The sequence below is a fragment of the Cinclus cinclus genome, chromosome 12, assembly GCF_963662255.1.
Source record: "Cinclus cinclus chromosome 12, bCinCin1.1, whole genome shotgun sequence".
Taxonomy (NCBI): domain Eukaryota; kingdom Metazoa; phylum Chordata; class Aves; order Passeriformes; family Cinclidae; genus Cinclus; species Cinclus cinclus.
Window position 1 is genome coordinate 10954871 of NC_085057.1, and position 22593 is coordinate 10977463.

The 22593-nt window shown below is 42.2% G+C and overlaps 1 protein-coding gene across 2 annotated transcripts in view; it reads right to left on the minus strand.

The window, feature by feature from the left end:
* The window catches only part of CHCHD6 (coiled-coil-helix-coiled-coil-helix domain containing 6), a 109648-nt gene that overhangs the window by 17693 nt on the left and 69362 nt on the right, over positions 1 to 22593 (minus strand). For both annotated transcript variants that reach the window (XM_062500929.1, XM_062500930.1), the window contains exon 7: positions 18880 to 19015. In XM_062500929.1, the coding sequence (XP_062356913.1) occupies positions 18880 to 19015 (136 nt within the window). The remainder of the gene's footprint in view (positions 1 to 18879; positions 19016 to 22593) is intronic.

Here is a 22593-nt window from a genome sequence, read left to right on the forward strand (position 1 = left end):
CTGAGCAACTGGAGCACAGATGAAATCCAACTTATCCAGAGTAATTCATTCTTCACACTTGTTTAAGCACGGTCACTCACCGAGGACAGACTGGCAGCCTTCTCTGTGGGCTGTGGATTCCACTGCACTACCAGGAGCTGTGCTGAGACAAGTCCACATCACACGTCAGTGAAGATGGACTGCACCCTTCAGCTCTGGGATGGAAAAATCAAACTGCTAGATAGGTTCTCTTCCTTGCCGGATACACTCATTTTTAGCAATGGGAAAAGCCAATTAAAGTTGATAAAGACACATTCTCTGCTGATTTTTCCTTACTGCCCACTGCTCAGTGCTGGTATAATGGATAATGTTCTGCCTGTGGGTGTATTTTCTAAGATCTGTCAGTTCTGACAGCATTTTGGCACCTGGATAACTCAAGATCTATACTGAGGGTCCAGGAATGCACTATTTCTCAGTAGCTGATGGGTACATTTTTCAGCAAGGCTTCCCTAATTAAGGGCTGGAAAGAGATGGGATCAGATTGATAGGCTTTGCAGTCAGATGCTTTATGCTTAGTTTGATGAATTATAAATCACCTTTTGCAACTTTCAGAACACGTGAGAAGAACACGTAAGAGAAACTACAAAAATACCTCCAGAATATCACAATGTAATTACTTATTTTCAAATTTTACCTCTGTCCCTATGGCAAGGCCATTAAAGACATACTCAAGAGATGCAATGTTCATTGAAAATAAATATCAATATCAATAAGAAAACTGAAGTTATGCAATGAGAGAGTGCTGGTCTGGAGGTACTCACACATGGAAGTGTTTTGCCCCAGGTGGGGCAGAAGATAGATGCCTCCTCCTTCGAGGATCATCCTGGGCTGGGAACACCACCCTGGAACTGAGTGCTTAGCTCAATCAGCTATGTCCTCTGCCAGACCAAAGGAAGCTTTGCCTTGTCCTCAGCTGTCACAGCCTTGTGTAAGGGCTACAGAAGCCACTGTCAAATTAAATGCTTTGACTTTACTCCCTGTAAAACTGCATGAAGACAATGTATTCTGTGCTGGCTGCATTGTCTGTGTCAGAGCCCCTTCCCTATATATAGTGAAATGCAACTGCAGAGAGGACACTGACAAGACCTTTCAGAATAACCAGTTTGTTCTGGTTTTAATGGGATCTTTAAGTACTGAAGTTCTTTTTTTTTGCAGGGTGCATGTGTGTGTATGTGGAGTACAACAACAAAAAAGCCCAAACCCAAAAACAGGATGTGAGAGCCTGGTATCCCAGCATGGAATTTCGTAAGTGTCTTGCTGTCAGTGCTGTTCAGAACAGTGCAGACTTTAAAGCTATAGAGAAGAAAGTCACAGAGTAATCATTTGGAATAGGGAGAAAACTGCTGGCAATTTAAACCATGAAACCAAAGAAATACAATGCAAAGCTATCAGGATGTGAAAAGCACTTCCAGGCACTGAGAGGTTAAAACAATTATTTGAACAGCTGGGAAAATTAAAATGGTAAAATAATAGCTACCCTTCAAAATTCTACAGATGCAAAGAGACTCTCCAATGAATAACTGATAAAGGGGAAAACACATTTTAAAAGAGAAACTGTTTCACGCATGAAGGTCATACAAGTAACAGCTCCTCTTAAGAACCCGGATTTCCAGACTTGGCAAGAGATGAAGAGCTGGGGTTAACACAGCAGCCTTTTACCTTGAGGGACCTAGGGTAAATCCTGAGTACTTTAAGTTACACATGAAAGTGACTTGGGGCATATTCTTTCTACTGGTTTTTTGGAAACTGTTCCCCACTGTAGCAAAAGCAAGGTCACAGGAGCATGCTGGAATTGTTGTAGCAGTTTGTTTCCTTTCCCAAGGAATTCTTCCAGCCCCAATGATTCCAGCAAATGGTGCAATCAGAACAGCCAGTTGAGGTAATTTAACTTCTGTTATATAGGGCTCCCCTATATACATAACCTTGCTCTGGCAAGAATGCAATGATATGTGATTTTTCAGGGAAAAAAGACAGTCTGTAACAAGTAGCTTTGCTATTCAAGAAAGGTCTAACTGGAAGAATAATGCCAGCTGGGATTGCAGTGTGCAAGCCATGGCATACACAATGCTGCTCATCAGGACTGGGTACACAGAGAGACACATCCAGGGGACCCACAACTCCAGCAGAGCCATCCCCAGGGCAGGGAGGAGCTGAAAGAACACAGCCAGGGAAGGTTTATCTGTCACTTGGCTCCAGCTACTCCTGTAGGCAATGGATCCTCTCTCTCTACTAGTTTTTTAAAACAAGAAACCAAAACTTTTCAGCAAGTAGAGAAAAACTGACAACTGAATATGCAGCACTGTAGAGAAGAAATCAGCTGTACAGTGCCAGCTCTTGTTCCATTTCTCACCCACTGCAAATGCACAAACCCCTTCCACATAAACACTATGCAAACTGTTAAAAGGACAGCAACTGAATACACCTCAGAGTCCAAAAACATGGATCCTTTGGCAAAAAAGGCAGAATCAGAACAGAAGGCCAAATCCATCCACCCCAGCAGTCAACTCTATCATTCACACATATCATTTCACCAGTCTGCAACTGAAAAGTCTTAAGTCTTTTTTTCTATCTTTTCCTTCTAAAGGAAGAAATTAGACAGCATAAACACTGAGATCTTCCTGTAAGACTTTTACTCCAATCAAAAGCATTTCTTTCTCCAGGATGATTTCGGCATTTCTGAAGGACTAAGATATAGCCTCCTCAGCCTTCTCTCTTCAGAGTAGAGCCTGCTTCACTCTACCCTGAACACTGTCAACATACTTCAGTTGACAATCATCTGGTATTGAGTCCTGATGCTGTCAGGTGTCTCCTCTGGTGGGTTAGGCTGCTCATTAGGCAAGGATACTGAAAGAAAACATGAAGAGGATGAGCCTTCAACCTTCCCCATGCAACTTGCTGCAATCTCCTTGAATCCTCAGCTACTTACACCAGGTCTGACCACTTTCAGGATCAGAAGTGTCCAACACATCACAGAAAGGAGTAGTTGTGTCTGTGCCAAACCAAACTAGCCTGTGCCACAGAAAGTAACATAGCTGACAGAAGGTCTTCAATAAAGGTCTTGATCTTCCTAAGGTCCCAAAGGACTCTGTAACACATTTTGACAAGAGCTGGGGCTCTGGTATCCTGCCTGCCAAGATACATCCGTTTTGTCTAAACTGAAATTATGATTACAGCTTTAATTCAATATGCTCTCCTTCACTTCCAATCCTAATCTGCTGGCACGAGCTGTTGAACCAGTAAGCACCTGGTTTTTTTTTTTGCCCTTTAGGTGACTTCATCACTGTACTACCTAAACAGATGCCAGCAGCTAGAGCTGCACAGCCAAATAATTTAGGAAATTCCCCAGCTGGGTACAAAACCTTCCTTAGCAGAGCTCCTACTCCTACTTGGAAATCTGCACATCCACCTCTGCTACCTTGCCATGGCACTGGTTGTGGTAAGAACATAGAACTGGAATATCTCAGCTTGTCCCCTCACTCTACCAGCATGATGACCAGTCATCAGTCTTTTACTTGCCCAAGGTTAAACAGCATCCTGCAAAGCTGGTGTATCGCTGGGAAATGTACTCTGGGGTGCTTCAGGGTTCAAAAGAGGGCATAAACCTGACAGAATGAAAAGAACTTGGAGCAGAAAAAGAAGATGTGAGGTTTGCAAAGCACCCACCCCTTTCTACCCTCCTTCCATTGGGTCTCTGCTTCTTGCCCATCTTTCCTGCAATCAAAGTCCCCTGTGCCAAGCAGCTTTCATGTTCAGTGAGGAGTGCAGAAGGAGCGGGGAGATGCAGAGGATTATACTATGTCCTTATGAGCTTCCAGCACTCAGAACCCAAAGATTTCTTTTGCTCCTCTGATCAGCCATGTTCAGATGCATATTTAAAAATCAGACACTGAACTCTGTCTTGCCCCCGAGGGAATTGCAGCCTCCTCTTTCCAAACCGCCAGTTCAGTGCTGCAGGGAATAGGCAGCCTGGTGTCAGCTCCAATATAGGTTTTGAAATGAAAGGAATGCAAACGAAGGGGACAGAAGAGAGCAGAGGAGGAAGGCGGTGCAGAGACACTGGAAGGAAGCAGGTGAAAAAATGAAGACAGAGAGGAAAGGAAAAATCTGAGCCCAGACTAGAAATAGTTGAGTAAAAGAGATGGGAGGAGGAAGAGGAGGTAGCAAACCCAGGCAATACCATATCTCTAGCTTGTTCAGACTACAAGATAAAATCTACACGTGGCCAGAACTGTTCATGCTAAGTGGTGAGGAGGAAATGATTAAGCCGCACATAAAATATATGTAAAATACAAACAGTCTGAGCTTTAATCACAGAACATCACAGGAGAGTTTTAGAACAATTTACCTTTGCTTCTAGCTCAAACATTTGCTATGCACTCTCCTGACGTGGGGACCAACCCCAGTGCTATCACAGCACTGCGACAATCTGGGACTCAGCACACCACAAAAAAAATCAACCAAACCAAAAATACAATGGAGAAAGTAACTTGGCAGTGCTATACAGCACTTGATTCTTGTGCCAGAGAGATAAAATGGGGATTCCTGAACCTTCCACATCCTGCCCAAGAGGGTTGGCAATTGCTGGTATTTTTAAGCTTAAGAGAAGGATTCCAAGCAGCGACCTCAGAGAAACAGGTTTAAAAACCATAAAAAGATACAGTTGGTCTATTGAAAAAAAAAAAAAAAAAAAAACAAACCAAAACAAAAAACAAACAGATAATGAAGTGCATACCTAGATGCAAACTTGCAAATAAGAAATGCCAAGCTGGGAATCAGGAGGGCAAATTCTTAAAGCTCTACAACATGCACTTCCAGAAACTCATTGAAACTTCAGTGATACTTGAGAAATTTGTGCTAAGATCAAGAAACACTTCCAACTGTTGATTCTGAAGCAATTATCTGGAAGAACATAAGCTTGCCTGAGGTAAAACACACAGTATGGTGTGAACTTACCATCCTGCTGTCAGGATGGGCCAGGTACCATGGTATGCACTAATCAAAATTGATGAAGCCAAGGAAAGCACCAACAGAGGGAGCAAAGCAAGAACCAAGGATCACAAGGAAGAGCAGGCAGGACCCAGATGAGCAGTTACAGCCTAGAGGCTTGTGGAGCAGTTCAGAGCCACTGAAGGAATTCTCCTGCATACCTGGCTGGTGGGTCCAAACATCAGCTGGATCCAAACCTGCTGGGAAGATTAACAGCTACAGATTAACACATAATCCTTATAACCTTTTATCCACATGACAGTGTACCAGACATCTGTGCTTCAGAAGACTCTTCTCAAGGGAAGATGCCTACTTCAGCCTTCAAGCACCACAACATTCCTGCTTTATATTGTCCCTTAAGTAAAGCTTTTCATAGCAGCAATGAAAGCTTTTTGCACTGAACAGCTGGAACCAAAGTCAAAGTACAACCTGGCAGTTTTCTTGGCTGAACAGGGATGCCATTGAAGCTGAGCTTCACAGGAAGAAGTCCATATTGACAAAGGTCTGAGACAGTGGTGCAAGAGTCGAAGGGAGTCAGAATTGCAATTAGCAGGATTTTCAAGAGGAATATTTTGAACCTTGTCCTTCTGCTACAGCTGGCATCCAGAAATTATCTCCCTTACGTCTCTCCTTTAACTATTTTTTCCCATAACAATTATCAAAACCACCACCTCCTCAGCAGGAACAGTCAGGACTTGTAAGGTCTCCCCAGATGCTGAGATTAGCTAGCTCTCTCCTCCATGTGGGAACTCTCAGATCCCACAGCTTAGTGAGGCAAGGATTTGGACCTGGGATTCCAGTTTTCATGAGGGAATTTCTGTTATTACAGCAGATCTAGTTCCAGACACAGCCACTGTGAACCATGTGACAGGATATGAATCCTCTTCTGTATATTCCTCCTGTGTGATTTCCCTCTTCATTTCTTCACACCTCCCCCTTTTCTCTACAGTATTGCAGCACTTCATTGATTCAACACAATCGACAAGGGAGCATGAAGGCAGAGGCAGCTCTCAGATTGGAACAGCTGGTTTTCTTGATGGCATCATGTCCCAAAGAGAGGTAAGGAATCACAAGAAAAGCGACTGCTTATTCTCAACAGCAAACAACTCCAGACTGGAGAAGAAAGCACAACCCTGCTGACTGAGAAAAAGGCAGCAGTGGGATTTTGAATATATTTCACACTCCTTGATGGATCATGCTTGAAGATTTTGTGGGGAAGCAGAGCTCAGAGGAAACCACACTTCAAAGCCTATCACTGTACTCAAGGAGCCTATGAAAACTTTATAAATACGAACCCCTGCTATCCTGTCTAAAGCTCACCTGCAGACCTGTTGACACAACCAATTCCTCAATGGCCATGCTCCACAACTACTACACCTCGCTTCCATCAGCCTTTGGAATAAGCTCCTGACAGCTATGCCAAAGTGGGCTTAATAATAGATGGACAAGGATGACCAGTGGGGCCTGAAAAAAAATCCAGTCAAAAGTCATTGACCTTGTGACCAACCTCTGAGCAAGCTATGACAGCACAGCCACGCCACAAACAACAGCCCCACAGAGCACCCATCAGTGAGCTGGCAGACCTTAGGCTGCTTCGTTCACACAGACTTGTCTGTCACACGAGTGCTTGGACACAGGAGCAGAACACCGCAAAGTTTCCTCTTCCCTCATCTCAGCTGCTGTCCTGCCTCAACACACAGCAGCAAAAACAAGCTACTGAGCAGCTGACTGCTCATCATCAGCAGAAAGTGCTGAGGCCAGCAAGGATCAGTTGCTCTGATCCCCAGAGCTCAAATTTTCCAAGCATGAAACATTTCCCTGAACAACATAAAAAAAGGTGCAGGAAGCAAGACCACAGGCTACCTTAAATCCACAAGCCCTTTTCTTTTTCCAGCCTGCTCACACCTAATACTCTATCTTTTATCACATCCTAATTTAAAAGAACAGGCCTTAGAGGATCAAGCTATAAACTTTTGAAAGCTTTCTGTAACCCTCTCTTGCAGCAAGAAGTTTGTTTCCATTTCTCAAAAGCAAAGAAGGAAATCAGTACTCAGACAGAGAAGGCATATTCCAAAGGACAATCTTCTTAGTTGCTGCAGTGCCACCCTTGGAGATTCTCTCCAATGCAGGTGATCACAATGGTAGGCAGAAGTCAGCCCCCTCATACATTCAGGCAAGAGTCTTCAAGTGGAAATAGGGTGTTCAAGAGCAGCCATTTGGATTCCTCCAGATTCATGTCTCAAAGTTAAGTTTCCCTGTGACCAAACTCATGCCTAATAAAGAGTGAGTCAATATCCTTTCCCCCTGCACAAGCATCACTGAGGTCCCTTGCCTCCACCTAATTGCCTGTTTTCACAAGGTATACAGGAACTTATTACTTCAGTGCCTTTGAGCTTCTGAGGAACAGCACTGCAACTCACCAGCAGGTTTAGAGTAAGCAGAGAGTGGGACATAAACCAGGCTCAGGGATGCACAACATTGTTACATGAGTCCCACTTTCTTAAGAAGAGCAAAGCTCCAGACATGGCTTGGGGAGAGACCCACATTAAGGGGGAGTGCTAGCACACTGAAGCCAGGACAGTGTCACTTGTGTCATCTGTGCAGGCTCTGCCCTGTTCTCCAGGGCCTGCTCTGTATATGGCAAAGCTCCTGACCTACCAACATCTGTTCAGTTTTTACACAAAGCAAGTCAGGGCTCTGCAAGGCAGTACAACATCTCTGTTGACATTTCAGTCCCTCAGAGAGAAGCTCTCCTTTGGCTTTGTGTCAGCCACCTTTGGCTGCGTCAGAAAATAGTGCATAGCCTGTTCTCTCAAGCAAAGCTGTTTGCCTGTACAAAGGTTCCCAGCAAACAGACAGGAGGCAGCAGCTGGAGAAAGGAGACCTGGGATCACTGCACACAATCTCACCTTTTATTATTTAGCCACATTTACTGAACACAGCCTGGCTCTAATCCATCAGTGCAAGAAGCCTGCTGATACACTCACCTGATTGGAGAGAGACTTCCCTGCATTTTATGGGGTTTTATTGTAAAAAATATCAAGGCTCGGCAAAACAAGAAAGCACAAAGTGTCTCACACAGGTTGGGCTCTTTCCCAACCAGCACTCATCTGACAGTGCATTAAACAAGGACTTCGAGAGCATTCTGTTGTCTCAAGTTCACAACATAGCTTTATATGCACACAAGCCACCAATCAGCAGCTGCAAGAACAAAGTATAACTTCTACTTTTAATTTGAAATTAAAATGCTTGCTGTTTTTGAACCAAGTGGCAGCCCATGTGCCTCAAGATATTTGACAAAGATTGGAACATTACACCCAGTCTACCTTCAGCAATGAACCTGCTTCTGCTCCAGAGGTCAATCTGGAGGCAATACAAGGTTTAGAGCTTTAAGGTTGGCTTTTGTAGAACAATACAGTGATCACTGCTGCCATACAAACTCTCCACAAAAACTTCTTTAGTGCACTCCAATTCTATCACAGTGCCTTCACCCTGTCAACTCAAGGTACACACAGCTAGGAACACTCCCACCTGGATCACAGCATCTAATACATTTTTCAGTGGCTGTCTACTTTTACAAGGTTTGAGAAGGCTTCCTGAGCCTCAGAATACTCCTTAAATGCACTGGTACCAAAAGATAAACACAACCTTGACATGCCACAGGAAGTTAAACAGTACTGACAACACCCCAGGGCCACAGAAATACTACAGAGCTTGTTAAATGATGGTAATCCTAAGTAGGTTGCATTTAGCACTACTGAAGACAAAAGTTTTCAACAATTCCTGCTGATATGGCTGACTGAAACTCTCGTGTTCAAAGTCACCAACTGGTATACACTAGAGTCCATGAAGAGACAGTGTCAGAGAGCCCAGAGGATCATTAGAAGTATCCCTATAACTTCCCAGCATGCTGTGTTTAGCTTCAGGCAGTGCCTCAAAAGAAAGATACATTTCCCTCCCTTCTACCCATGAAAAAGAACCAGCAGAAGTTCTCAGACATAGAATTAAGATTGCATTGAGATGGGACAAACAAACAAATAGTAATTCAGAACAAACAGTAATTCAGTCTCCTTTTCAAATCCTTTGGAGAGATCAACAAGTCTCTATTGTATCTATAACCAGAAACTCTTCTATTCTTTCAAGTAACATATTTTATAAAGCTATCAAGGAGGCAATTGAAACACAGTGTACTACTTGCCCTACTGCCTCACAGAGAAGATAAAAACCTCAATTCTTTGATATTTAGGAACTTGGGTTTCTTCTTTGTAATCTTATGACAATATACTAATCTAAACTGCAAGGTTTACAGTTCTACTAGTAAAAAGATTCTAACATAAGAGCGTTTTTTAAACAGCAGCTGAGAAGGGACCCATCACACACCTGGGCATTGCTTATCTGAGCCCTTACAGGCAGCCAGAGAGAACCCTCCAATCAGTTCAGTCCTGTATCACTCTCCTATTTCCACAATAGGCAGGAAAGTGCTACAGAGTAAAAACTTAAAGAACAGGAAGGAGGTACATTTAATACAACATTTAAAGAAGAAAGGTGTGTCTTAGACAAAAACTGAACTGCTTCAGTAGCTATGTCAGGGCACTGCATGGTACCAAAAAGAGAATAAACTCAGAACAACTGCAAGTCATGAGCAGGAAACATCCTTCAGAAAATAAGACAAATGTAAAAGTTTCACAGCAGTTTGGTCTGAATGCAAGAAGAAAAAATGCTGCAGCTGCTATCATCTCCCTAAATTTTAAGCTTGCTTTTTGTCCAATTATCTGACTTCCTGAGGATACATATTGTGAACAAAACTTCAAACAAGCAGAAAGAACATCTGAAGATCCAGGAGTCTGTACATGTACAAGTAACTGTGATGGGAAGGTACCATCTCACACCTGGCAGAAGGACACTGCCACCTGCCAAAGGCTTGCACGACCTGGACATGTGGGTGCTCCCTTCAGTTTTTAAGGGAGTGTCCATACTTTAGAAGTCATTGGAAGATTTCAAATCACTCTCATCAGCAAACTCGAAGAGAAATCCAGGGAACAAGCAAATGAATAAAAACATCCTCTATTTTCACATGAAACATTTGGATCAGGTTGGGGTTGAAGTACACACTCCACAGAGAGGAAACTGGAATAACCAATGTGCACGATTCAACCAGTTAAAAGGTTTAAAAAAAGAATAAAATTATAATCTTCTTTCACCAAAGCTGAATTAATTCTGAGGAGGGAACTAGGTACCTGCTAGGACAGAAAAATGCTGCAATGTAGTGGTGATTGCTGAGAGCTCCCAGTGCCTCAACAAAAGAACAGCGTAATAGTGCTTTATTAACAGCCCAAACCAAGGAACCCTGAGCTTTCTGTTCCACAGCTCAGAGAAGCAACCCAAGAGATGAGCTCCTCAGAAATATAAGCCAAGTCCTTGTGGGCAGCAAACATGGACTGATAAACCTAAGGGGAGAGAATGCAGAGGCAGATGGGCAGAGGTAATCAGAAATGACAGAAAGATGAGCAGGCAGAGGGCAAGAAGAGCGCTTGAAGGACAGAGGCAGAAGAGCTGAAATTTTACAGCATGCAGGTATTTTAAAAGTTAAATCAACAGCTTTCCAATACCATTATTTAAAAAAATCATTCCCCCTAATATATGCAGGAAGCCAGCTGCTTATAAAATGACCTTTAAACCCTACATTCCATGCCTTATTAGACTAATTCAGAGCTGGAGGTTGGCTGATCCTGAAATCCATTTATACAGGACAAACAGGCATTCAGCAGGGACAAGGAGCGAACGCATTGTCAAAATAATTTTGTGTGCATTTCTGCATGCACACTTGGGCTCAATACAACAGAGCAGCACTCCCCCCCAGCTTCAGAAACAAAATACACCAGACGTTGCAGTACCATCCTAACTCAAGGCTTCTCTTCCTTCTCCCCTCACATTACAAAGGTAGCAAACTTTAATTATAGTAAGTGTTGTCTTTCTGGACAGCTTCTGTGACTGCAGAGGTCTTTAAGTGCCTTTCACCAACTCTTACAGACCCCCAGTAAAGGACTCTAACCAAAAGAGATGTTGTAACCAGAAGAATGCTTCCTGCCAGAGATGGAAGTATCAGCAGCAGGGCTAACTCTAATACTGTATAAAGATCACTGTAACACACTATCTTCAACATGTCTTGTTCCAGTATTTGAAGCACTGGTATCCAAAAAGATTTTTTCAATTGGCTTGCAAAGGTTTAGTTAGGACTGAGAGCTTTAAATTGTTTTGGAAGCATCACAAGTATGTCAGGAAATATCTCCAGACAAGGAGGCCTGTTGGGCAGACAGACAGTGTCACAGAGGGGTGAAAATCACAAACAATTACTGCAGGCACGATGCAGAAAGAAACTTTCCCTCCAAGTCTGGATTTTTGTAACAGATGAATGCTCCACAGCCTTGGACCAGGAGGCTCTGTGGAGAACAAACACTAGCAAGCAGTTTCAAACTTCTGCAAATCTCCTTCCTCCTCCAGTATGCCACAGTTCTGAAGAGAAAAGGATTGGCTTCCCACTAATAGGAGGGCTCATCCATCATTCACTAACTTCCAAAGAAGGGCTACTTAGAGCAGTCTTGCTTGCTTGGGAGCAACTCTTCCAGGTGAATGGGACCACTGCTACCACAATAACCCCTGCACCTTGCCCACACAAACACATTATGCTGAGTGGTGAAGGCTTTAAATCCCACTAGTTCCTCAAAGTATTCATCCCCAAAACCTACAACAAAAATACCTGATGGATGGTGTGTGGAAACTGCAAACTGCACACAGCAGGAAACCATCCTGTGCAGACTATGATCAACAAAGAGCACAACAAATCTTGGGTTTCCTCAGTTTGTCATGAAGGCTTTGGCATCACTGATAAAATTTCCCAAGTTACAGCCAAGTTGTCAGAGAATGGATCTAACATTAGTATGGAAGTTATGGAAGTCAGGGCTACTTTGGAACTTCCTGGGAGTCTGAAAGCACTTGACCACTGACCTTGTGCTTCTAACCAGCAGTTGCTATCGACAGCAATTTTTGTGGATCTGTTTCAATCTAACTTCAGCAGCAAAACACATAGTTTAAAAATTGGAAATAAACTTCTTTCTGTCCTAGACTGCTTGGTCATCAGTCTCCTGGAATGAATCTGAGTAAGAATTTCCACTTTCCACTTGCCAACAGTGCTACAAATCTTTTGTGGAAGAATCTGGCATTAAAACAGCCATATGTATCACCACAGTCTCTCACCCCCAAGCAACTATTTTCCATACTAGATAAGCCTGACTGAATACAGGCTACAGTTCTCAGGAAAATGCTGCCTAACACACCATACAGAGAGCACAGAACTAAAGAAATATTTGATCCATGTAATCCCACCAATTTAGGCCCAAAGAAAAAATAATTTTTGAAAAGAAAGAGAATACAAAGAGTGAAATTTCGATACTGAAGTCTAATGAGACTTTTCAGATACACCCACTCAAAGACCTCATCAAAGCATCAGGTCAGCTAAGATGTCTCATTCCTGACCAGCTAATCTTTATAGTATTTTATTGCAATAATTTTTAGATTGTTTTTAAACACTTTCAGGCAAACTAGGTTTTAAAACAAGAACCATAGCAAGACCACATTTTAGAAGAAAATGAACAAATAATTCATCTTCAGAAACTGTAATGTCATAATGACTTCAAGTTGCCTTCAAAATCATCTGTAAAACATATGTATTTAAAATAACTTTACCTGTAAATATATCTGAAATCAGAACCATCAATCAAGAAATTAGACTCAAAAGCAATTATGCGCCACTGTAACAATGTCGAAACTCCCAAACAAAAACCAGAAAACAGAAAATAAATGCACAAGGACTGGGTGTTGAACTGTTAGAAAACAGACTGTGTATGAGAAGAGAAATGCAGTCAGAAGTTCTCCTTCCAGATCAGGCAATGGATGCAAGAACTTTAGAGGTAAACATGATGCAGCATATGGACTAAGTATCACTGAAAGAGGAGCCCTGAAGCACAGTCAAGTGAGTTTTAAACTTATTTCTGCTCACTTTCTTCAAGATTTATAAACTTGAGGAGGTTTAGACTTCATATGGAATACAAAGAGTGGACAGAGAGAAGAATTTGTTTGTGTGGGTTAATAAATGCTCACAACACACCAGGCTGTGGGCAAGACCAGAGCTTCATGAAGTGCTGAGACACGGAGTAAATAAAGAACTTAAGCCTCCAGTTTCATAAATACCAGGTACAGGCAGCAGACGTTTCCATTTTAAGTAGGCTAGCATTTACTCTGGAACATGCCTCATATATTAAGATGGTGGTTTATGTCCTTTCAGGCAGCTCTATATTTTTAGTTTATCCACCAGTGAACCCCTGAGGATATTAAGCATTATGTATAGACCCAAGACTCGCCAGAACCTACAACTGCTGTCTTGAAAATCAAAACAATAACTGTTGCCATCCTTCATAATTAGAAGCAAAAATATGGATCCTCTTCACCTGTGCAAATACCAGGTCAGGGTATGCCTGGGTACAGTTAATCCACTGCTTCTCTGTGTTTACAACTAAACAAACAGCAGCTGCCTGCAGCTTGCAGCTCTCCCCCAACTCCCTTGTGGGGGCCATTTATTGAATCAAACTCCTCTGATAGTGTTATCAGCACAGCATTTGCACAAATAAAGGTTGAAAGAGAGAAAGATTTTTAAAAGAATAGAATTTTCTTTAGAGAGAAGGCAAGACAAACCCTTTACAGATATGTTCTCCTTGAGCAAGGACCGACTGACAAAAGGCAGGACAGCCATATACCTGGCTGAGCATGGCTGGAAACAGCATCCTCCAGACAGGAAACACACAGATTTATCTGAAACTACAAACCTGAATTCCAGAAAGCTCAAAAAACCCTAAAACCTTTCAAGTTAGATATATTGTATTTCAAGAAGCACACCATGTGATGCATCTCCTCAATGAGGCTGCAACAGCCAAAATCTACCTCTGCAGAATCCTAGGGGGAAGAGAAATCCTGCCATTTCTAGAGTACAGATACAGACCTTTCTATACCTGGTCCAAACTTCCTTTCTCCAGCCACACACATAGATTGCTCCTCTCTCCCCCAGTAAGTACACAACCTATCTATAAAGTATTCTGAAATCCACCAGAATGGAAACATCACTTTAGCAAAAGCCTGATGATCCAGAATGATCAGATACCTGCAGTGCAGCCCATGGCATCCAGCTCTGTTTCTCTTAAGCAGAGAGAGATCCAAGTTGTAGAAATGAAAGCTCCCAGTAGGATCAAGAGTGCTTGAGCAAAACTGCTCCATCAGGACAGGACACTGCAGAAATACCTGCAGCATCCTCCCAGCAAGCTAAGTCTCTGCCCACAGATTATAGACAAACTTCCAGTAGAGTTGTAATGCTTTGCTTTGTGTGCCAAAAGGGAACTGGGCTTTCACAGAGATCGCTCGGAAATGTAAACGTAATAAATTGACCACATTCCTTTTTATTACAGTCAAGGGCAAAGCAGAATACAGACGACTCAAGGTTATGTTAAAAGTCTCCCTTCACTGGAATTCAGTCAATCAGTATTTAGCAAGAGCTTGTTTGCACACAGCAGAGTGACTCACAGCAAATGTGTGTGAATTTTCCCTGCACTTTCATTACAAACTCTGAATGTTCATATACAGAGAAACTCACCAGTTTATTGCATGGTAATTTCCTTATGTAGACAAGCACTAAAGCCTTGACAGTAGTAGGTTTACCTTGGTCTGTTATGAATAGCAGATTTGTGAGAAGCTGGACACAGAACAGGGAGGAAGAATGCAGGATTATGAATGGCTCCTAGCTCAATGTATACAGCACCTATTGACAAAGGAAAACATATGTCTGAGCACACAGCTCCTGATAGCTTGGTTTGACCAGGAGCTAGAGCACAAAAACTGTACCTTGGTCTTTCTGAGAAAGACAGGCACCTAGAGACAGTAAGAAACCCCTTGCAAAGAAGGGATACATGCCCTTCACTAACAGACATTTTTTCTGCACACAGTTGCAAGAAGCAGGTTCTGTTTGAATTCTCAAATTACATTAATATATAGTCACCTGAGGCCTCATTTTCCAAGTGGCAGCTGGTTGGAGATTCCCTGCTATAATCACCAATTATGTAACAAAGTAACCAACTAAAATTCGCCTTAAATTCAGACTCGCCTGCTGGTGTGAACAGAACACAAGGGCAGCAGAATGGGTCACAAACACTCTGAAAAGCTTGCATGTGAGTGCATATTTGCACGGGAGAGGGAAACAATTCACTAATAGGACTCAGACTTTTTAAAACAAAACCATTTGTTTTCCCCTTCCATCTGGACCTAAACTAAGAAATTACGCAGATTTCCACTAGCCACTCTCTTTTTCCTTCCACACCCCCTTCTCACTGGCACGAGATAAAACCTTGGGGAAACAGCAGCAGCAATTTTCAATTCTCATTATCTAACGGCAGCAGTAGTTCTTGGTGAAACTTGCGGTCAATAAACTACAGGCAATTTTGAAAGACACAATGGGAACTGCCCCTCCTACAGTTGTCCCATTATCCCAGCTTTTATTAGATTTAAAGCCAGCAATTTTTATGCTGTAGCTCAAGTTCTGCAGAGCCATGGAAACAGACCACCAGAAAAGATAAAACACTCCCAAATTAAACAGGAGCTATCACAGTAACACCCTCTAAAGTCAGAGAACTTGCACATCAGCAAAGCATGGGACGCAGCAAGGAACCCAGTGCCTAAAGGAGCAGATGCTGCTGCACTGAGTCAATGGTGACATGCCCAAAACTCAACCTTCAGGACGGTCTAAATGGAAAAGCTCATGAGCAACGTGAAAGCATACTGGCTACAAAGGCAGAAAACCAGAGCAGGATCCTGCTCCCATACCCATGAGCATCCCAGAACAGGCACGAACTCTTGTAGTCTATGCTCTGGATGTGCCTCCCAAGAGGCAGAGGGAAACATTCATCTCTGTCTGGCAATTCAGCTGGCCTGTTTCAGATGACATTTTAGAAACAGATGCATCATACTCTACATATGCCTATTTCTCCCTGTTGACTACAAGAGATGACCCAATAGCCAGAAAATACACAAAACATATAACAACAGCTGTATCTCTACCATGCACCACAATAAAGTAACCTGTTCCAGGAAGAGGGGCTGTACAGGAAACCATTAGAAAATAAATTTTAAAACTCATTGAATGACTACCTGATATATTTGTCCATGGGACAGAAATAACTGAGGGTGTATCTCAGCTCTGGGCTCAGAAATGTGCACAACAGGCAAAGGGAAATGGGTGTCCAAAGGAATGGTCTCAAACAAGCCCAGTAAGGGGGAAGAGGCAAAGAATTATTCTCATCCACTGTAAGCTGTAATTTTCAGTCTAGAAATCTAGAGCTTGCTTTCTCTGAAACTAATGTATACCATGCCCCGGAGACATTTTTACCAGCCATCAAAAGGAACTTGCAGAGAACCAGATGCTTCATTAAAGAATATTCAGCAAGCCTTATAAAATCTTTAGTAAAAAGTAGAAGAACAAATCACCACCATGCAAGTGAGCTGAAGTCACACATCCTGCTTTGGTTACATTTCCTCCTGCACTGGAAAGCAAATTGTGTTAAAAAAAAAAAATACCCAAGAAATTAAGAGTCTTGGCCTTTCTTTCCCACATTCCTCCAACCTGAATTTCCTGAAAGAGGAATGCGTGAGACAAAGCCATTTGGTATAAGATGCTAATTTAAACTTGGAGAAAAATAACAGCTTAAAAAGGGGAAGGGAGGAGGGAGTTTTAATCCTACATGATAAAACAACAGCTTGCTGTTGCTACATGTATCTCAGGAGTCTGAAGAGTCAGTAAGAGCAGTGAAGCAAATTGTCAGGGCTTGAGCCCTCTTGGGACAAAAGGAAACTACAGAAGACATATTGCCTTACAAAAGTTGTATTTGAATTTGTACTTGCAGAAGTACAAAGTACCTTTGGAGTCTATCTTTAGCTGCAAGGTATTAGTTACCTATTCATTAGTCTCTCAAGCCCCTTATTAAAACACAGCAAGATTTTCTGCCACATTGTCATCATCCACAACAAATTCATGTCCTATGCACTTCCCCTTCCAGGTAGTTTCTAATAATAGCAATGAAAAAATCCTGAAGTTCATTGAAGACTCTGGGAATGAAGACAACTAGACAATCCTCAGTTTTTGCTTTATGAAGTAAACCTACAAAAACCTCCACCAAATCCAAAAAAGATCCAAGTTACTAGGATCTTTCACTGCCCTCTGCTGTTACCAGTCATTTAGCTTGCAATTTACTCTTTAATAATGTTGGGCTGGGGCTCAGGGCTGGCAGCATCCCAGCCCCTTCCTCAGGCGGGTTGGAGCCACAGCTTGCAAATATGCTGAAGTTTAATGCAATCTGTCTTCTTTGGTAATCACATTCCACCCGCACTGCATGCAATAAAGATGTATTGGTAAATGCATTTGCTAAAGATATACTCCGCTGAAAAGGCTACAAGCTGGATTTAGAGGAGGCAAGGAGGACAACAGAGGCTGGCAATAGATGCACCAATGCTCTGCACACAGCAACCAGGGGCATGGATTGTGCAGCAGCAGCACAGGCACCACTTTAAAGCTGAGGAAGAGAAAGAAACCACATGTTTTGGGAACTGGGGACTTTGGAGATATCAGAGAAAAGCCCTTTCCCTGGCAGCTTTAACCTTGCTGATTTGCAGACATACAAAGACCTTCTTTGTAAACAGGAAGGAAAAAAATTCCACCAGGACTAGCAACAACATTTGGTCTAATATATCCTGACAATTTTCCCATCTCCTTCTGTCGGGCTTCTTCTGGGAGCCGGCTGGCAGCTTGTTTCATGTTATACTTAAATCAGGCATACAGCTTCCCCTCACAATGCTAATGCAGAGAAAGCCTGCTTCCATGAAATATCCACCTCTCCCCCACCCTTTGCTTTAATAATCCCATGAGAGAAGTCTCAATTTTCTATTACCATCCTTTTCCCTATATCCTCTTTACTATATTCTCAGCACTTTTTGGAGAATTTTCTACTGTCAAAAAAGCCCAAAAAACAAAACAGAAAAGTCTGCCCTTGAGGGACACCTGACCCACCGAATTTTCACATGGCCCAGGACCATACCCTAGTTGTAATGTCCAAATACTTCATTTTCTTTTCCCCTTCACTTGTTTCAGTAGTCAGAAATTCTTCCAAGGTACTGAGCAGCCACTGTCCTAAGGCATCAACAGAACCTACTGGGACTCTGCAACTCAGAAGCAAAAGCCATAAGGCTTCCTGGCCTCCCACACAAGATGAAGAGTTTTTAAGAGTGTGGAATTTTCTTAACAGACAGCAGTATTGCCCAGCACAGAACCTTTCCCCATGCAGAAATGAAAAGAAGCAAGACCTTCAACTGCAAAATCCCATAAAAGGAGATATTTGGAGCCTGTTGAAAATTTTGCAAATATTGCGAAAATGGATTTACTTACTGTTTGCAGTACACAACATCCAGGAAGGTAAAACTAGGGAAAATCATCGACTGACTTTGAAACCTGGGAGCCTTGGTTCTACTGTTTTGGTGGCAGCTTGGTACAGCAGGACCCACTGATGGGAATGAAACAGGGACATAGCACAGTGTGACTGGGAAATGTGGAATGAACGTGGCAAAATGGATCCCTAGGAAGATTTGTCTCCTATGAAGACTGCAATTTGACTAATAGATACCACAGCTCTCAAAAAAACTTCTCAGAAGAAAGCACCATGCAAAACAAGACAGCAAAGCCAGCCAATACAACAGAGAAGCTTTTGTTACCTTCTGAGCTGCACTAACACAGCGCTGATATTCTTTCGCCAGCTCCGAGCAATTGAGCACTTCACGTTTGTTTTCTCTGAAGCACTTCAGAATTTCAGACTGCAGGTTTGCACAGATAGGATCAGCGTTCCTCCTCCTGCAGGGAAAAAAAGCACAGAATGATGTGTGAAGAGGCGTTTTCAACCACTTACTACCACTCTGCCAGCAATACACATACTAATTTTATGCTGCAGTCATGTAGTCCTAATACAGAATCTGGTGGGAGCAGTAATCACCAAAATGGGTCAAATGACCAACAGTGTCTTTCAGTTGAAAAACCCAGGGTACTTAGCAGAAGGAAGGAACATGATCTTTCTTAGCTGGTGTAGAAGGCTGTTTCACCCTTATATAAAATATAAAACATCTCTCAAGCCAGGAGGGAAAAATCCCCAAGTTAAAAAGTTTCAATGATTTTCTCAACTCACACTGGGAATCTTTGGCAGAACTCCAGAATCCTGGTTGGGCCTGCACTAGATCTGTAACAGTCTGACAAGGAACTGAACAGACTTGTTGAATAAGCCACCTCCATCTATTGAATTCTCATCTATTTAAACACTACAAGAAATCCAGCATGGTTGGAAGCACTGCAATTCTCCTAGTGACTAGAAAAAAAGCCAGAATAATAGCCAGACCAGATATCTGTTTCTTTGTATTCCTGCATAAATTAGTAGTCATACACTGTAAATGGCATTGATAGCTACCCAAGAACAATTAAGGATGATGTTCTTTTACTCTAATGTGCATGTGTACATATGGCACATCATCAGCAACAGTACCAATAAAGGGGAAGGTCGTTGTAAAACTATCCCAGCAACAATGGCACAAACACAGTAACAACAGTGACATCAGCTGCACAGACAGGCAGACACAAATTGCAGGCAGACACAAATTGCAGGCATTCACAGCACCATGGCCATGGTATGTTTTACCAGAGAGGAAGAGAACATATGTTTAGGTGTAGCAATCCTGATGCTGTCTCCTAAACTATAAATCCATTTAATTCCTTGCATTTCCTGCTCCAATATGCTTAGAGATCTGTGTCCAAATATCAAACACACCTCTTCCTTCCGAAGCATTGATGCTACAGGCAGATATTAATGCCATACTATGATGTATTCATTTCCACAGTAACAACAGGCATTCATTCAGCAAAAGGGCTTCATAGCAAGGCAGAGACCCTGGGCATGTCACAGTCTCTCAGATGGAGCAGATTTCTAAAAAAAGGAAATCTTAAATCAAGATCTTCTAAAAAGCTTTTGCAGAGCTCAGATAGGAGTTTCCAAATCATGCACATCTGTGTAAGGTGCTCAGGAAAAAAGTGGAAGGACCAAAAGAAGAACAATTTTGTCTCTTCTGTATCAGCAACCTGGGTCACAATAATTTGGTTGAGATATATACTCTAATTCATACTTCTTCAGTCCTGAGTCTTACTGCCAACAGAGCAGGAATTTATCAGTATGACAGCCACTCTCTACAACACTGAGTTTTGGATCAGAAACCAACAAAGATACTATACAGATTTCTTTTTCTACCTCTTCACTGATCTTACAGCATTTAGAAGAAACTTATTCCATGCACAGTTCCTAAGGGCTAGTGTTCATTTCTAATTTCTATGTTATATAGCAAATCACCTTTAAAGCCTCGAAAATCCATATTCTAAAAAAAAAAAAATCTTCAAATTTTGGGATAGAAAAGAACCCAGAGAGAGCTTCAGAAACTCATAATGTTGGCATTTTGCTTTGTCACTAACTTTAATATCACTCTAATCAAATCAGTGAGACTGTGGAAATGATACCAAATACCAGGTCAGGAAATACCACCAAATCCCTCAATTCATTGAAAAAGTTAAGACTTTTAAAATTAGTTTTTTTTAAACTCAGTGATGTTAAACAAGGGCATTTTGTAATTTTCATATAGAAACCTGGAAGAGCTAAAAGGTACAGCATACCACAAACCAGTTTGCATTCATCTCAACTGAACAACATGGTACAAACATCCAAGAAATATTTAGAGGTTGTCATTGTCAACAGGGAGAGCTACAGGAATTGTGCTTTGCTTTAGGTCACTGTCCTTCCTACAGCATCAGTCTTTACTGTCTAGAATAAATATGAGGTTAGGACCCACCTGTGGGCTCAGTGCTGCAAAGTCTGTAGCCCTCTTCCTTAACAGACCTCTTGGTGCTCAGCCCACAGGGCTATTTAAAAGCCACACAGTGGTGAGCAAGAAGCCACAGAAAAGAGTATTGTTGCCCAAAGCCTACCAGAGGTAGGGGATCAATCAGCACAAACCATTGCCCAGTATGCATTGCCCAGCAAGTATTTAAACCAGCATTCCCACACACCACTTCCCACAACACAGGGAAGATTTATTTGGAACTGTGTACCCAAAATAATAACAAGATTATTCTCCTTTACTTCTTCAAAATAAAAACTTAAAACCTCACGCTGTGGCTATGCATCAATTGCACCAGCTTCTCAAAACAGATTTAGAGATGCTAAGCAACAAAGTGCAAAGTTGATTTAGGTAATTATCAATACAAGTTACTGCAGAATCTGGGAGTACACAAGTTATCCACATCCAGCAGATTAGTTCTGGTACCCATCTGGACTGGAAAGAGGCACCTGAAGTGCTCTGGTGAACAGCTGCCTGAGATGCTTTCCTCCCTGCACAGCAATCACAATGCTTGCCCAGTCTGAATCAGGGGGGTGCCACTCTCCTGCTCACATTAAATCTCAGCTTCAGGTTGCAATATTTCCACACTGGGGGACTGCAGCCCTATACACATACAACAGCTGCACCTTACGGGTGCCTGGCCTTCCTTGTACATATCTGAGACAAAAGGGAACTAAAGCACCATCATCCAACTACAAACACATCTGTAGAATGCAATGACATTGTGAGTTGAGTTCCAAAGGAGGTGGACTTCCATCAACTATCTCACTTCGCCCCTAGCCTAGCTCAAGGCTGTTGGCATTAACTAATCTTTAGAAAAATTTATCTTCTGGACACCAGACCACACTACTCCTCATGTGTCATTGAGGGTTTTTAACTATTATTTCTTATATGAGAGAGAAGGAAAATGATGGAAGAGCAATGACATTTGTATGTACAACTAGCAGAAGACTTGTATGCTTTGATCTTTCTTCTAAAGGGGGTCAAAGTTTTCAACATATGTCACCACCAAATGAGTTAGACAGTTGACCTCTGTCTAAAATAAAATATGTTGCAACTGCTACAACTATTATCAAAACAGGTGTAAGAGTCTCATTTACAGCAGCAAGGAAAAAGGCAGGAGAGAAAGGCTGGGCTGGGAAGTGATAGTACAGTATCAGCACACAGAAGTACAGAAGACAAACTAACAATATCTTGGAAATAAATACATGCAGGACATACAGAATACGAAAGATTAAATCAGTAACACACACTCATCTGTTTAAAGGAGGAGGAAAGGAGAAAGGATGACAGGTTGGAAAAAGGAAAAGATGGATTTAGAAATAAAATTCATTAGCAGCCTCCCCTATCACAGAGAGGAAAGAAACCTTTGCCTTGCCACTGTGCAATGGGCAGGAAGGCTACATACACATGAAATCCATTATTTCCTCTCCCCCTCCCATGGAGAGATTTAAATCAGGTCTTTGTCTGGAAAAGAAGGGAGAGGTTTTCTTAAAATGAAAC